Source organism: Caenorhabditis remanei, chromosome V (assembly GCF_010183535.1).
Source record: "Caenorhabditis remanei strain PX506 chromosome V, whole genome shotgun sequence".
In the NCBI taxonomy this organism is placed as follows: Eukaryota; Metazoa; Nematoda; class Chromadorea; order Rhabditida; family Rhabditidae; genus Caenorhabditis; species Caenorhabditis remanei.
Genome location: NC_071332.1, coordinates 2,009,268 through 2,024,254, shown reverse-complemented (window position 1 = coordinate 2,024,254; position 14,987 = coordinate 2,009,268). Strand labels below are relative to the sequence as shown.

The window sequence follows — 14,987 nt, the reverse complement described above, 5'->3', positions numbered from 1 at the left end:
GTGAAAAATCATAAAATCCAGTTCAAAAATTCAACTTTTGAAAGAAAAATTAGAAAAAATCGGAGGAAAAGACAAATTTCGAGCAAAAATAAAAAAAAATGAGCTGAAAAATCAAGAAAAATGAGAATTTCAGAAAGAAAAATGTCGAAAATCCCATAAAATATACTCAACATGGCTATAAAACCATCATTTTCCAGCGAAAAATCACAATAAATATTGATTTTTATGCAAAAAAAAGCACCGAAAACCCTGAAAAAATGGAAAAAAGTGAGTAAAAATCACAATGATAATGATGACAAGGGGAGCAAATAGAATAAAGAGGGCATGAGCACTCTCTGACTGTACAAATAGAAAAAAAAACTAAATAAAAGAAGAAAAAAGAATCATGAGGAGACTCCAGGCACCAATTGAAATATCGTTGTACACATATGACTTATCGACGAATAAATTTTCGGTGAGAGACCGGATGGGAGGACGAAATGCACGTTGTAGTGGGGAAGTGATTCAATGTCCATTCCACTGCATACCTGCAAAAAAAAACTGGATTTTTAGCCGGAAAATTGATGAAAAATGATAATTTTAACCCGGAAAATGTGATTTTTCAGAATTTTTCGACTGAAAAAGTGGATTTTTAGCCGGAAAATGAGATTTTCAGAGTGAAAATTGATGAGAAATGATCATTTTAACCAGAAAAAAGTGATTTTTCAAGATTTTTCGAAAGAAAAAACGAGTTTTCAGCCGGAAAATGAGATTTTCAGTATGAAAATTGATGAAAAATTTTCATTTTAACCTGAAAAAAGTGATTTTTCAGGATTTTTCGATTGAAAAAAAAAAGGATTTTTAGTAATAAAAATGAGATTTTCAGAGTGAAAATTGATGGAAAACGATCATTTTGACCAGAAAAAGTGATTTTTCAAGATTTTTCGATTGAAAAAAGTGATTTTTCATGACTTTTCGACTGAAAAAATGGATTTTCAACCAGAAAATGAGATTTTCGGAGTGAAAATTGATGAAAAATGATCATTTTAACCAGAAAAAGTGATTTTTCAAGATTTTTCGATTGAAAAAGTGCATACTTGTCACGGGCCGGGCCGGGCCGGGCCGGGCCGGGCCCGCTAAAAAAATCTTCCGGCCCGGCCCGGCCCGGCCCGGCCCGTTCGGCCCGTCAAAATATTGAAAAAAAAATTTTCGTCGTTTTCCCATTGTTTTTTCGTTTACTACTTTATGGCAAACATATTATTGATTAGAAATTATAAAAAGACAACAAGTGCAAACGGAAATTGTCAGAATAAGTTATTTTGTCACTATAAACTTTGAGCCTCTCAAAGTCTCTGTGATGATCAGCCGATGATCAGAATCAGGATCAAGAACTTGCTGGAGGCTTCTGAAAGTAGTCTAATCGAATCCCCCGACCTTGATTTAGTATAGACCGAAGAAAAAATTTAATTTCCAAGACTTTCAATTCTATGTTTCAAAAATAATTTTTTGGTTCCGGGCCCTGCGGGCCGGCCCGGGCCCTGAAATTTTCAGCGGGCCCGGCCCGGCCCGGCCCGTGATTTGACAAGTATGAAAAAGTGGATTTTTAGCCGGAAAATGAGATTTTCAGTATGAAAAATTATCATTTTACCAGAAAAAAGCAGACTTGCAAGATTCCGGGCCGGCCCGCCGGCCCGGCCCGGCCCGGTTGGCCCGGATTTGAATTTTTGAACTTTTTTCACTACAATTTTTTGTCCAAAAATTTATTTTCTGAAAATTTTTCATATTTTTCCTCAAGTATATTTTTCAAAAACCTTCGAAACCAACAAAAAATTGTTTTTAAGAAATATTTTTCAAAAAAAATCGGGAAATTTTCGAAAAAAAATTTGAATTTTTTTCAGTACTGAACTTCCGGGCCGACCGGGCCGGGCCGGGCCGGGCCGGGCCCTGGAAATTTTCATTCCGGCCCGGCCCGGCCCGGCCCGTTGCAAGTCTGGAAAAAAGTGATTTTTCATGACTTTTCGACTGAAAAAATGGATTTTCAGCCAGAAAATGAGATTTTCGGAGTGAAAATTGATGAAAAATGATCATTTTAACCAGAAAAAAGTGATTTTTCAAGTTTTTTCGATTGAAAAAAGTGATTTTTCAAGACTTTTCGACTGAAAAAATGGATTTTTCTAGAATTTTTGATGAATTTTGATAGTTTTGAAGCACTGAAAGCACTGAAAATTAAATTTTCGCACTGTAAAATTGAGTTTTTGAAAACAATTTCAGTTTCTAGGCCACGGAAGACGGTGGAAGAACTTTCGGTGGCCTAGAAACCCAAAACCAAAAAGTTCGGCCAGCACTGTCTACTTCTGAATTTGGAGCATTTCCGGGCGGAAAATTCGCGGAATTTTGAAAATATTGATTTTGAAATCGTAAAAATTGAAAATTTGCTCTGAAAACCAAAAAAAAAAGTGCAAAAATCTAATTTACATGCAGTTTTATCAATGAAATCCACTTTTTCCATCGAAAAACCTTGTAAAAATCAAATTTTCCGGTCAAAATTCCCATTTTTCATCAATTTTTCTTCTGAAACTCAAAATTTCAGTCATTTCTAATCTTACCTCCATCAAATATCCCTTGACACACTTGAACACCATCTCCGCTCTCTTCAGACACCACGCTATTGTAGTGCTCTGCAAAATTTCAGACTAAAATCAAAAAATTTCAAATTTCGCGCCAAAACTCTTTCACCAATTCCAATAGAGCGCGATTGCTCCATTCTGAAATCAAAAATTGCTCAATTCACTGCGCCATCGTTACCGTTCGATACGGAGTCAGAATTTCAAATTTCGCGCCAAATTTATGTGCGATTGGAGCGCGTTTGCTCACCTCATCGGGTCGATCAATCAACAGGAGCGGTATATGTACAGTACTCGTATTATATCTCGCCGCCGTTCGAATTATATTTCTAACACCTGCCAAACACGCGTGTCGACTATTAATTTCGACGGATTGGAGGGTCTCATCGACGACTAAATGATAGACAATTTGGACTTTATGCAAATTTGAGTGTTTCGTTATGTAGACGTCACCGATGGTACACGTCGAGTCCTGACGGAGTGCCGTAGTTGGGATGGGCGGTTCGGGGACCGGTTTGCCGTCGGAGAGGAGACGGGCGGCCTCGTCGTCGATTTGATCGGCACGCCACGAGTTTCGGGAACGGTTCTGGAAAGAATTGGGGTGAATGTTAGGCCATCAGCTGATAAAGTTAGGCCACGAGAGAGGAAGCTAGATCATCACAAGAGAAAACTAGGCTATGATAAATTGAAAGCAAGGACACGAAAGCGGAAAGTTAGGCCACCAGATTGAGAAAGTTAGGTCACTAGGAAGGAAAGTTCGGTCAACCATCGAGGAAGCTAGGCCACGAAAGAGGAAAGTTAGGCCATCACAAGAGAAAACTAGGCCATAATAAATTGAAAGCTAGGCCACTGATTGGAGAAAGTTAGGCCATCACTTGAGGAAGCTAGGCCATTAGCTAGTAAAGTTAGGCCACGCTAAGAGAAACTTCCGTCATCCTTCGACGAAGTTAGGCCACTAGGGGAGAAAGTTAGGCCACCAAATGTAAAAGTTAGGCCACGATGGGAGAAAGTTCGACCAGCATTTTAAAGAACCTAGGCCACGATGGGAGAAAGTTAGGCCACCAAATGTAAAAGTTAGTCCATCACTTGAGGAAACTAGGCCACGATCCGGAAAACTCGGCCACCATTTTTTCTAACTTTCCTACTAAATTTCCGACGGAAAACCTGGATTTCTGACTCTCTTTTGATCGGAAATCTCAAAAATTGTTGTTAAAATGCTGAAAAAGTTAGGCCATGATCCGGAAAGTTCGGTCATCGATTTTGTCCATTTTTTTCAGATTTTTGGGGGGTAAAGCAATTTTTCTCATTTTTCCCTTAAAAAGTACTCAAAATTTCAGCTTTTTTGGCTGGAAAAGGTCGATTCCGGCTTCGAAAACCGCAAACACAACTCACCGCCACAGCGACCTTCTTCAACTGGTCTCCAAGACTATCAAAGTGTAATTCGGTGGATTGTTCACAAATTTTGAAGAAATCCGACGACGAATTGATATGAGACATTGGATCACGAGGGACCAAAAGAGTCGTTCCACTCAGTGTCCTACTGTAGAGTTTCGTCGCCATTTCCAGTCGACTCGACGTCGTCCAATCGCCTTCAAGTGTCTGACATAGGTCAGTCAGACGGTCGACTGTCACCAGACACACATTGTGCATCGATTTCAGTTGGGATCCTATAGCTTTGGAATTGGATTAGTGGGGGTAGTGGAAAATTGATTTTTTGAGATGGTTTTCATGAAAATGTTGGCTCCAAAAGACCAATTTTTGGTTGAAAAACTGAAAAATGGTCATTTGAAGCCAAAATTTTCAGTTTTTCGACCAAAAATTGGTCATTTCCAGCAAAAACAGGTATTTGGAGTGGAAAAATCACAATTTTTCGGTTAAAAACGGAATTTTCAGCTCAAAAACCGCTCAAAATCCTAATTTCACAACTTTAAGACTCAATTCTAAGGCTAAAAATCCACTTTTTTTGCTAAAAAAATCACTCAAAACTCCAATTTTACACCTTTTTCTGCTAAAAAACTCAAATAAAAAACAAAAACAAAGAGCATATTATTGTTTACAATAACATCACACATTTCTCACACAGCTGCTGAGTATTCCGACTAACAATAAATCTAGAAACATACTCACACAGAGAATGAGTTATTTGTGTGTTGAGTTCTGATGGAGGAAAAAAAAGAAGATAAAAATCGAAGAAGAAGAAGAAGAACCCGTCTCTATATTACGAGAGAAGCCGGGTAATCGAGAGCAGATGTCATCGGAAAGAGCAGATATGAGAGCAACAGCTGCTCATAAAACTCACTCAGAGATTCATGGTCTGGGAGATCAAACATGCGGCAATGTGTGAAAACCGGAACCATGGGGACCGGGACATTACGAAACCGGGACATTACGAAACCGGGACATTACGAAACCGGGACATTTCGAAACCGAGTCATTCCAAAACCGGGACATTTTGAAACCAGGAAATTCCGAAATCGGGACAATCCGAAACCGGGAAATTCCGAAATCGGAAAATTCCGAAACCAGGAAATTCCGAAATCGGGACATTCCGAAACCGAGTCATTCCTAAACCGGGACATTTTGAAACCAGGAAATTCCGAAGTCGGGAAATTCCGAAACCAGGAAATTCCGAAATCGGGACAATCCGAAACCGGGACATTCTGCAACCGGAGCATTCCGAAATCGGTATATTTTAAATCCGGGACGTTTAGACACCGATCTGTAGGATCAGCGTCGATTCGAAATTGGGGCATTTCGGAAGTGAAACGTTTCGAATCATCGAAACTGATCTCTGGTTTGAAGTAGGACGTTTTGAAACTGAAGAATTCTCGAGTTTCAAAAAGGTTTCAGATTTCGAAACGACGCTATGTGAGGACCAGAGCTGTCCGGAATCCGGATTCCGGAAATTCCGGATTCCGGAATTCCGGGTTTTTTTTTGACATTCCGGTTCCGGTTCCGGATTCCGGAAAATGAAAATTTTCATTCCGGTTCCGGATTCCGGTTTTTTGATTTTTTTTTCCGGAATTCTGAAGTTTAAATTTTAAAAATTTTTTCGAGTTTTAAAGACAACTGCATTACTTCTTTTTCGGTTTTGAACCTCAAAAGTAGTTTTAAACTTTATATATCATTAAAAACACTCAAAAAAATGGCTTGGCCTTGCAAATTTATCGAATCATTCCGGATTCCGGAAATTCCGGATTCCGGAATTCCGGGTTTTTTCGTCATTCCGGTTCCGGATTCCGGATTCCGGTATTTGAAAAACTTCATTCCGGTTCCGGATTCCGGAATTCCGGGTTTTTTTCGTCATTCCGGTTCCGGATTTCGGATTCCGGAAAATGAAAATTTTGAATCCGGTTCCGGATTCCGGTTTTTCGGAAAATGGCATTCCGTACAACTATGGTGAGGAATTTCGCACAGCTCTGGTGAGGACACTTCGAAACCGTAATGAATTGAAACCGGTATTCTTCGGAACCGTATCGAGAGCGATCTTCATACTCCGAGACGTTTCGAGGGACGTTTAGTAACCTAGAAAATCCGTCGTCAGGTCGTTTTGAAACGGGGACGTTTCGAAACTGATCCGATTGGAAACCGGTGAAGATCGAACGTTTCTGAACGATGATACCCATCATCTCCAGAATCATGGTCGTCTCGAAACTGGGACGTTTCGGAACCGGTCTTCCGGCAGCAGGACGCTTCGAAACTAGGACAGTTGGAAACCGAAACGTTCCAGAACTTTTCCAGGGACGTTTCGGAACCGGGGCATTTTATTAAAATTTCAGCGTCAAAGGCACGCCAGCAAAATGTCCGACTAGAAATTGGTCGATTTGAACAAATTGTTCGCGTCAAAGGCACGCCAGACATCTAGTTTTTCGCGTTTAAGACAGTCATTTCTGGTCATTTTTGGCCAAATTTGAATCAATATTTCGCGTCAACGGCACGCCAGACTATTGTTTATCGAGGCTTTTCTGACCGCTTCTAATCAACTTTGAAACAAACTTTTCGCGTCGAAGGCACGCCAGATAAGCGAAAAAGTGGATTTTTTCACAAAATTTTCGGGAAAAAATGAAGTTTTATATGAAAAATTCACTTTTCTAGGTGAAAATGACGTTTTTGACGGGATTTTTGAAGAAAAACTGTCATTTTTATTAGTTTTTCGAGCTCAAAAACCCATTTTTAGAGACATTCACGCACCAACATAAATCGTGAAGCTCTCATTAACTCCATCGCCATTTCCAGTGGTTCCAGATGTCGTCGGTCGTGGAATCGCCTGTTCATCCAACATGACGTCATCAAGTAGCTCAGCTGGAATACTACCACGAGTATGAAGAGAATCCACCGCTTTTCGATATTTCGACTTTTGAGAATCCGATAGATCCGCCACTTGGAATGAGTACGTCGTGTGAACCTGAGGAAATTTAGGAATTTGGGGTGGAAAAAATGGCTCAAAAATTGATAAAAATGGCTGAAAATTACAGATTTTAAGAGATTTTCAGCTTAAAATGGCTCAAAATCAGCATTTCGATCATTTTCAACTAGAAATTCGAAGAAATGACAAGGAAAATGATGGATTTGGGGTTGAAAATGTGCAACAATCATGAATTTTTACACTTTTTCAACAGAAAAATGAAGAAATAGTGAGATTTTTAGCCAAAAAATGTCCATTTCACTAATTTTAAAGAGAAAATTCGAAGAAATGAAATCAAATAGTAGAAATCAAAAATTGGGTTCAAATGAACTGAAAACATCGATTTCGAGTCAAAAAACGAGGTTTTTGACCCTGAAAATTCGATTTTTGAAGAGAAAATTGACAATTTTTGTATAGAAACCATCAGGAAAACGGTCTGAAATAGCTTTTAGTGAGTTTTTCACTAATTTCCACTGAAAATGACTAAATTTTCAAGAAAAATGCATATTTCTTATTGAAAAACTTGATAAAATCATCGAAAATTTGAGATTTTTAACGAGAAAAATTTTTTTTAAACCGAAAACTGTCTGAAAACCAGATTTTTTTCTTTTTTAAACTTTTTTTTCGACACAAAATCCAATTTTTCCACTAAAAAAACATGAAAAATGCAATTTTCTAGCTAATACCGCAAATTTTCACTCTGAAAGGCCATTTCCCACGCAAAAATAGGACATTTTCAACTTTTTTTCGGCGCAAAATTCAATTTTTCCATTTAAAATCCCGAAAAATCGATTTTTCCACTAAAAAATCCTGAAAAATTCAATTTTTTCACTTAAAATCCATGAAAAATTCGATCTTTCCACTAAAAACTATGAAAAATTTAATTTTTCCACTTAAAATCCATGAAAATTCAATTTTTCCACTCAAAAAACCTGAAAAATTCAAGTTTTCCACTTAAAAATCCCGAAAAATTCAATTTTTCCACTCAAAAATCTTGAAAAATTCAATTTTCCACTTAGAAAACCATGAAATTTTCGATTTTTCCACTAAAAACTATGAAAAATTCAATTTTTCCACTAAAAAATCCTGAAAAATTCAATTTTTCCACTAAAAAACCATGAAAAATTCAATCTTTTCCACTTAAAAATCATGAAAAATTCAATTTTCCCGCGTTTTCTCACCTGTCTCAACTTCTCATTGAGCATACTAATCTTATGTGGATGCATATCGGTCTCTCCCGTCTCTGCCACCAATTTCTCACACTGTTTCGCCAGTTGATCGACTTCCCAATTCCTCGCTCTAATCATATCAGTCATCTGTTTTTTCATAGAAACCTCAATTCTCATCAGTGTCAAAAGATTCTCACTGGAACTCTGTTCAACGATAAATTGGAATTTTTCCTCGAATTGTATCGATTTTTTCGCCGATTTTCCACTTTTCGACTCCAAAAATCGACGATTTCGGCAGGGTTGGAACTGAAATCTTTATTTAACAGATTTTAACAAAAAATCAATAAAATCTAACCAATGGCATACCGATTTCCCGCTTCTTCCTCACAGATTCCTCTGTAATCCGGGCGGTTCGTCGGTTTTCGAACGAAATTGTCTCGTTGTATATGAATTTTCGCAGGGATTCTTTACAATCTGGAATTTATTTCAGTTTTAGCTGGTTTTTAGCTTGAAAAATTGCCTTTATAATCCAAAAATTTGCCTCCTGGCTGATTTCTCAACTTTCCGAGCCAATCCTCCAGATAAGTGTATTCGGGGAGTGGAATTGGGATTTCTAGTCGAATTTCCTGTAATTTTATGTGTTTTTTCGTGTTTAAAATCAATTTTTACCCAGGGAAACTCACTTTTTCTTCGCAAAAACCGGGAGTTTTTATTACAAACTCGCAAATATTTCTTTTCGACTCGTTTTCCGCCGGAGAGACCTCGCACATGATATTTTTTGAGTCTGAAAATTAATTTATTGATTTTAGAAAATATTTATAACAAAAAGAATCCACGAAATCAATTTATTTACATGAAATTTAATGCCTGAAAATCAAAAATTGTATAAACTGTGCATTTTACCGTCGGCGTGTCTGGCACACACCGCGACGTCAGATTGCGGACTTGGCGGAAATTTTGGCGGGAAGAGGGAAAAATTTGAATGGGGTTTTTGCTGGATTTTGCTGAAATTTCAGCTGAAAAATTGTTTCTTGCCAAACTAGAACACTCTGATTCCAGAAATTTTGATTAATTTCAGCTGAAAAGCCTATTTTTCTCTACAGAATTTATCGCTATTCAGATGTACTGCCCATTTTTGTCTGAAAATTCAATTTTCGAACTGAAAAACAACGATTTTCAGATTTTTTCGTCCAGATTGCGCAGATCGGTGGCTAGTCTCTATTTCACTAAACTTTCCAGTGTTTTGTGCTTGTCTACAGTAGCCTGAATTTCAGATCATTTATCTACAACAAGAACGTTCTTCAATTATAAAATAGATAAGATACATAAATAAAATAGACGGTACATAAAATACAAATGACTTTGTACATAAAAAAAGAGTACAAAAAATTCAAATCACTTTGGAGAAGTATAGTGTGTGGCTTGGTCTTCTTCTCTATCGTTCTCTGGGTAATTATAGTGGACGCCAAAGTCGCGAACCCATGGGTTGACTTCGAGATGCTCTACAACTGCTTCCAAAACAGCAACAACTTCATCTTCCTCGTCCCATTCAGGTCGCCAAACGTCCTCGGGGGGAATGTCATCATCTGGTTCTTCCACATCGATCCTTTCAATCTCATCACCGCGATCGGCTCGAGCACATTCAACTGAAATTGAAAATTTAGTTTTTGGCATTTTACATGTAAACAGTGACTTTAAAACGTGTTTTTTGTGAGAAATTTTACGAAAATTTTTAATTTTTGACAGAAAACTTTTTAAATGTAAATGAATTCACTGCGGAGTTATTGTTTAGACGACAAAATGTTTGAAATTTAAAAATTTTTCGGTAAAATTGTTCGTTTTTAGGCAGAAAATTGAATTTTTCCAAGAGTTTCCATTCAAAAATTCAATTTTCGAAAGAAAACATTGAAATTGAATTGATAATCGCTTTCAAATTTTTTAAAAATTTTCTGAAATTATTACTCATTTCATCGCCACCACAATAACCATTCACTCTGATTAAACTGAGATCAGATGGATTGATGAGCGACTCGGCAGCGCCTTCCGAACCAATAGGAGTCATCGCGAGACTCATCCAACCATCGTATCGATTCGCATTTAGTGGAAGTTGGTATGGAGATGGTTGCATTGGGTTCAGGAACGCCTGGAAATAATGGTTGGGAATAATTGAAAAAATCTGCGATTTACTGAAAAATTTAGCGTAATACGTGCAAAATAAATCAAAAATGCGAAAAAAAACCAGTTTCGGAGCTGAAATTTGGATGAAATAGAAGACATTTCTTCACTTTAGCTATTTTTTGACCGAAAATTGCAAAAATAATCTCCAAAAATTGTTTCTTTTATAAAAAATATATTATAGAAACCTGAATTGTACTCAAAAAAATGACAAAAATTTCAGTTTCGGTGGTTTTCCAGTAAGAACATCCAACTTTTGATCATTTTTGTCTGTTATTTCCAAACATTTTTTAGATTTTGAGCGATTTTTCTGAGAAAACATCACGAAAACTGCAGCTTGAGCATTAATTGCTGTAAATAAGTTAAAAAATATTCAAAACTGTTTTATTTCAGAGAATCTTTTGATTTTTTAGCAAGTTTTGTCGCTGGTGAGGCTTTTCTATTATTTTTCCTGTTCAATCACCTGAAATTGGCCATAATTCGGCGACATCGTCTCCAACTGCTCAAATTTATTCTCCAACTTCTCACACTTTGTCCTATACCGACTCATTTCTTTTTTATACTGATCCCGCTCGCTTTTCAACTTTTCAATCTGCTGAACCGACGCCATACAATATGCCATATTAGACATTGCATTCTGAATACTATTTCTCTCATGTTCGAGTCTCTCCTGCTTCCGACGCTCCTCCCTTCGTTGTCTTTCAGATTCTTCGTATTTTTGCATATAATATTGACTTTTTCGCTCAAACATCTCAACACGCTCATTATTTTCCACGTCATCCTCATCTGAATACACTGAATTCTGACTTCTCGAGTGCCGAACCGACGAAGATTGACTATCATGACCGGAATCGATGTCGAAAGTCTGGCGGCTCGAAGTTCTACGCGAAATACCGCCGCGACTCCCGCCCGGACAACTTTGTGGCCCTTTTTTCAGTTTTGGCGCGCTTTTTGTGTGATACGCGGCGGTCGCTGGGAGCATACAGTCGTCGGCGAAACTGGCGGTACGCTGACGGCTCAGAGTGGATTGTGGGCATGGTTGGAACTGAAAAATGGAATTTTTGGGAAATTAAAAACAATGGGAAACCAACTACAATGTAATCGTCTTCGTTAGTGTTCTCTTTGTTCTCTTTTCGCGATTTTTTGCTTTTGAACAACGAACGAAAGAGGCCGGCCATTTTGAGTGGGAATCTGTATGAATTTTGAATTTTTTGTAGAATTTTTTGCTGAAAACGCTATTTTTTCATAAATTTAAGCAACAAAATCCAAGAAAAACGCTGAAAATTGAGAGGAAATTAATAAAATAATGTCAAGATTATTTTTCAGACTTGTCCGAGAGGAGTACACACGCGGAGTTTTCTCTTCCACGGCCACCAGACACTTGCGGGGGAATTCAAATTTAGTTATTTTCAATCACTTTTTGAATTCGATTTTTTTGTTAAAAGATAACAAATTCATTAATCAGGACTATAAACAAAAACTCTTTTTAATAAATATGCATTTTTCAGAACTTATTCGAATAAGAGAAAGACCAATATCAGCGGAAGCTGTGAACTGAATCCAGCAAATGGAAAAAAACATATTTTTATTTAATAAAGTTTATAACTTTAATAGTAAAGAAAAAAAAAAGGTTTTTTTTTATATTTGTTATATCTACTGAATTCCATGTTGTTGGCTCTTAGCTGGAGAAAATTGAAGTTTGTGAAAAGAGCAATCCACCGGTGACCTGAAGACGTGAATCACCGGAACCTGAAAAGAAGGTAGAATTAGTAGTTCCCACAGAGTTTTTGGTATACCACATTTAGAGACAATCTATTTTTGAGATTTTCAGAAATGTAGTGTGTGCACCACTGAGATTAAGCCGATTGCGATACTTGAGGATTTACCGGAAATAAAATCAATCTCTAATCAAAAAATTCTGTGTCAAAAAAATTGACATTTTTTCAAAAAAGGGATTTTTTCTATATGATGCAGGGAAGCTAGAAAAAATAGTTTAATGTATAAAATGCACAAAATGAGGCTGGCAATTCATTTCTGAAGCGAATTTTATCCTATCTTTCGAAGGAAAAATTTTCATTTTTCAACTTCAATCGATCGTTTCGGTAGGTCAAAGGGGGCGGAGCCTAATCTGGTATAGTATAAAAATCTTAGAATTCTTAGTGTACTAACATATCGAAAAATCAGCCAAAACGGATCAACTTGGTACATGTGTAACATGGCCTGGTGGCTTATGCTCGAGCCAGTCAGAGATTGTCTCTTAACTTCTTTATTATCGTCAAGTTCTTTGTTTTTATATTCTAGTTAATAAAAGATTTAATTACCCAAGTTTTTCGTGGTCTCGTCTGGGCATCAGCTAGAGCACTCCCAAACCACTGATTTCAAACAAAATTATTGTGACGAGCATCATACACGCTACAGCTATCATGAAAAGAGAGGGGCCAAATTTATTAACTTTCTTTCAGTACTGAACTTCCGGACTGAGCGGTCCAGGCGTAGAAGTTTTTATTTCAACCCTGCCCAATTTTGCTTTTTATTGATTGTCTTCCCAATACAAACGCGCTCTGTTGAACGGTCCTAGTTTTCCCAGAAGTCATATGCTATTGATTTCCTGTGGCGGTCTTCTACGCCCTGCTTGTAAAACAGGTTAGCAAAAATGACAATCTCTCTCCTTAAGCTTCCATTCATACCGCTGGAACTTATTCTTCTCAATGCGAATTTAGCAGAATTGTGAGTCAAAACGTTATCAATTAAGAGACAATGTCTCGCTCAAGCCACCAGGCCATGTTACACATGTACCAAGTTGATCCGTTTTTGCTGATTTTTCGATATGTTAGTACCCTAGGAATTCTAAGATTTTTATACCATACCAGATTAGGCTCCGCCCCCTTTGACCTACCGAAACGATCGACTGAAGTTGAAAAATGAAAATTTTTTCCTTCGAAAGATAGGACCAAAATCGCTTCAGAAATGAATTGTCAGCCTAAAAAAAATTAATTTTAAGATAGAATGTTGGTATTTCATATCTCAGAGTATCTCACTATTGTAGACCAATGAAGCTATCAGATATGAACAGAAACGAAAGTTGAACAAATCGACAAAAACTGACATTCATTCATGTATTTCTGTTTCTGAAGTATATTTCACTGTTTTCCAGGTGTTTCTAAGATTTTTAGCCATAATCTGGAAAGTTACGAGAGCTCAAACTTTTTGAGTCGAAAAAATGGAGGAAGTGTCTGTAACTCACTGAAAAATGCCCAAAATTGTCTGCAAATTTGTGTGACTACTATTTTAGCTTTGAATAACTCACATCAGGAGTATTTTTGATTTTCGTCCCCCAGCCATTTTATACCATGGAGGGGGGTACGTTAAATTGTCTCAAATTTCGTCACTTTTTTGATCATAACTCGGCTAGACACCCAAATCTGGGGAAGGTGTTTATATGTTCGAATAGCCAACACATACGTATCTAATCATCATAAATTTGATTTGGACCACAGTACTTCGACCTGCCGAAAAATTCAAAAAAACATGAAAAAATTGACATTTTTTCAAAAAAGGGATTTTTTCTATATGATGCAGGGAAGCTAGAAAAAATAGTTTAATGTATAAAATGCACAAAATGAGGCTGGCAATTCATTTCTGAAACGATTTTGATCCTTTCTTTCAAAAGAAAAATTCATTTTTCAACTTCAATCGATCGTTTCGGTAGGTCAAAGGGGGCGGAGCCTAATCTGGTATGGTATAAAAATCTTAGAATTCCTAGGGTAGTAACATATCAAAAAATCAGCCGAAACGAATCAACTTGGTACATGTGTAACATGGTCTGTAGGCCTATGCTCGAGCCAGTCAGAGATTGTCTCTTAAGAGGCACTATCTGTAAGAGTGAGAATGTTTGTGTTGGGCCATGGTACAGTTGCAAAAAGTTGTTTCAATCCGAACTCTTTTTACAGCATATGTACCCCTATGGTAGTAATTCACAAAAAATATGTCAGCAGTCCCCTATGACGTCACCCTATGAAAATACGCCCAATAATCGACTTTTCACCCAAAAATTCAAAAAAATTGCAGTTTTTCAGATAACGCTGCGAAACTTTCGCAACATGTTAGGAGTGTTTTTGACTACCCCTACACAAATTTCAAGCCCTCCAGACACCACAGAAACCGTTCATGTAAATTTCATTTTTATGTTTTTTCCACTTTTCTCAAAAAATCCCTCAAGAAGGCTTTTTTTTCATAAGGGTCTTAGAAAATATTTGTTCCGAAAATAATCAGAATATAGATAAAACACATAAAATGAACCAATTTCGAGATATTACACTTCAGAAATTAGTTTGAACCTATTTCGTTTTTTTCTTCGTTTCTACAAATTCATTGAAGCTCTGAACGTGTTTGCACAAAAAAATGTTGAATTATTTTTCCGATTTAAATTTTCTTTCATAAGGGGAAAACCCTTCTGTGATTTTTGAAAAACCAAAGTTCTCAAGATAGTTCTCCTTTTTTTCATGATTTTGATCGGAACCAATAGAGCACTTTGCGGGGAATATGAATACGAATTGAAATTTATGCCTTCTAGTGGGATTTTTTGAGAACAGTTGAAAAAAATCATTAAAATGGAATTCACTTGAACTGTTTCTA

The 14,987-nt window shown here is 37.1% G+C and overlaps 2 protein-coding genes across 2 annotated transcripts; both read right to left on the bottom strand.

Annotated features, from left to right (window-relative positions):
* Positions 1-383: 383 nt before the first annotated feature.
* On the bottom strand, positions 384-8,947 carry GCK72_016785 (uncharacterized protein; the record flags this gene model as incomplete). Its single annotated transcript, XM_053731688.1, has 9 exons — positions 384-527; positions 2,586-2,657; positions 2,854-3,189; positions 3,996-4,270; positions 6,795-7,008; positions 8,190-8,483; positions 8,533-8,651; positions 8,698-8,803; positions 8,861-8,947. The coding sequence occupies 9 exons, from the start codon at positions 8,945-8,947 to the stop codon at positions 384-386; spliced, it is 1,647 nt and encodes a 548-aa protein (XP_053580601.1).
* Positions 8,948-9,572: 625 nt separating this feature from the next.
* Positions 9,573-11,530, bottom strand: GCK72_016784 (uncharacterized protein; the record flags this gene model as incomplete). Its single annotated transcript, XM_053731687.1, has 4 exons — positions 9,573-9,823; positions 10,140-10,320; positions 10,816-11,397; positions 11,444-11,530. The coding sequence occupies 4 exons, from the start codon at positions 11,528-11,530 to the stop codon at positions 9,573-9,575; spliced, it is 1,101 nt and encodes a 366-aa protein (XP_053580600.1).
* Between the last annotated feature and the right edge of the window lie 3,457 nt (positions 11,531-14,987).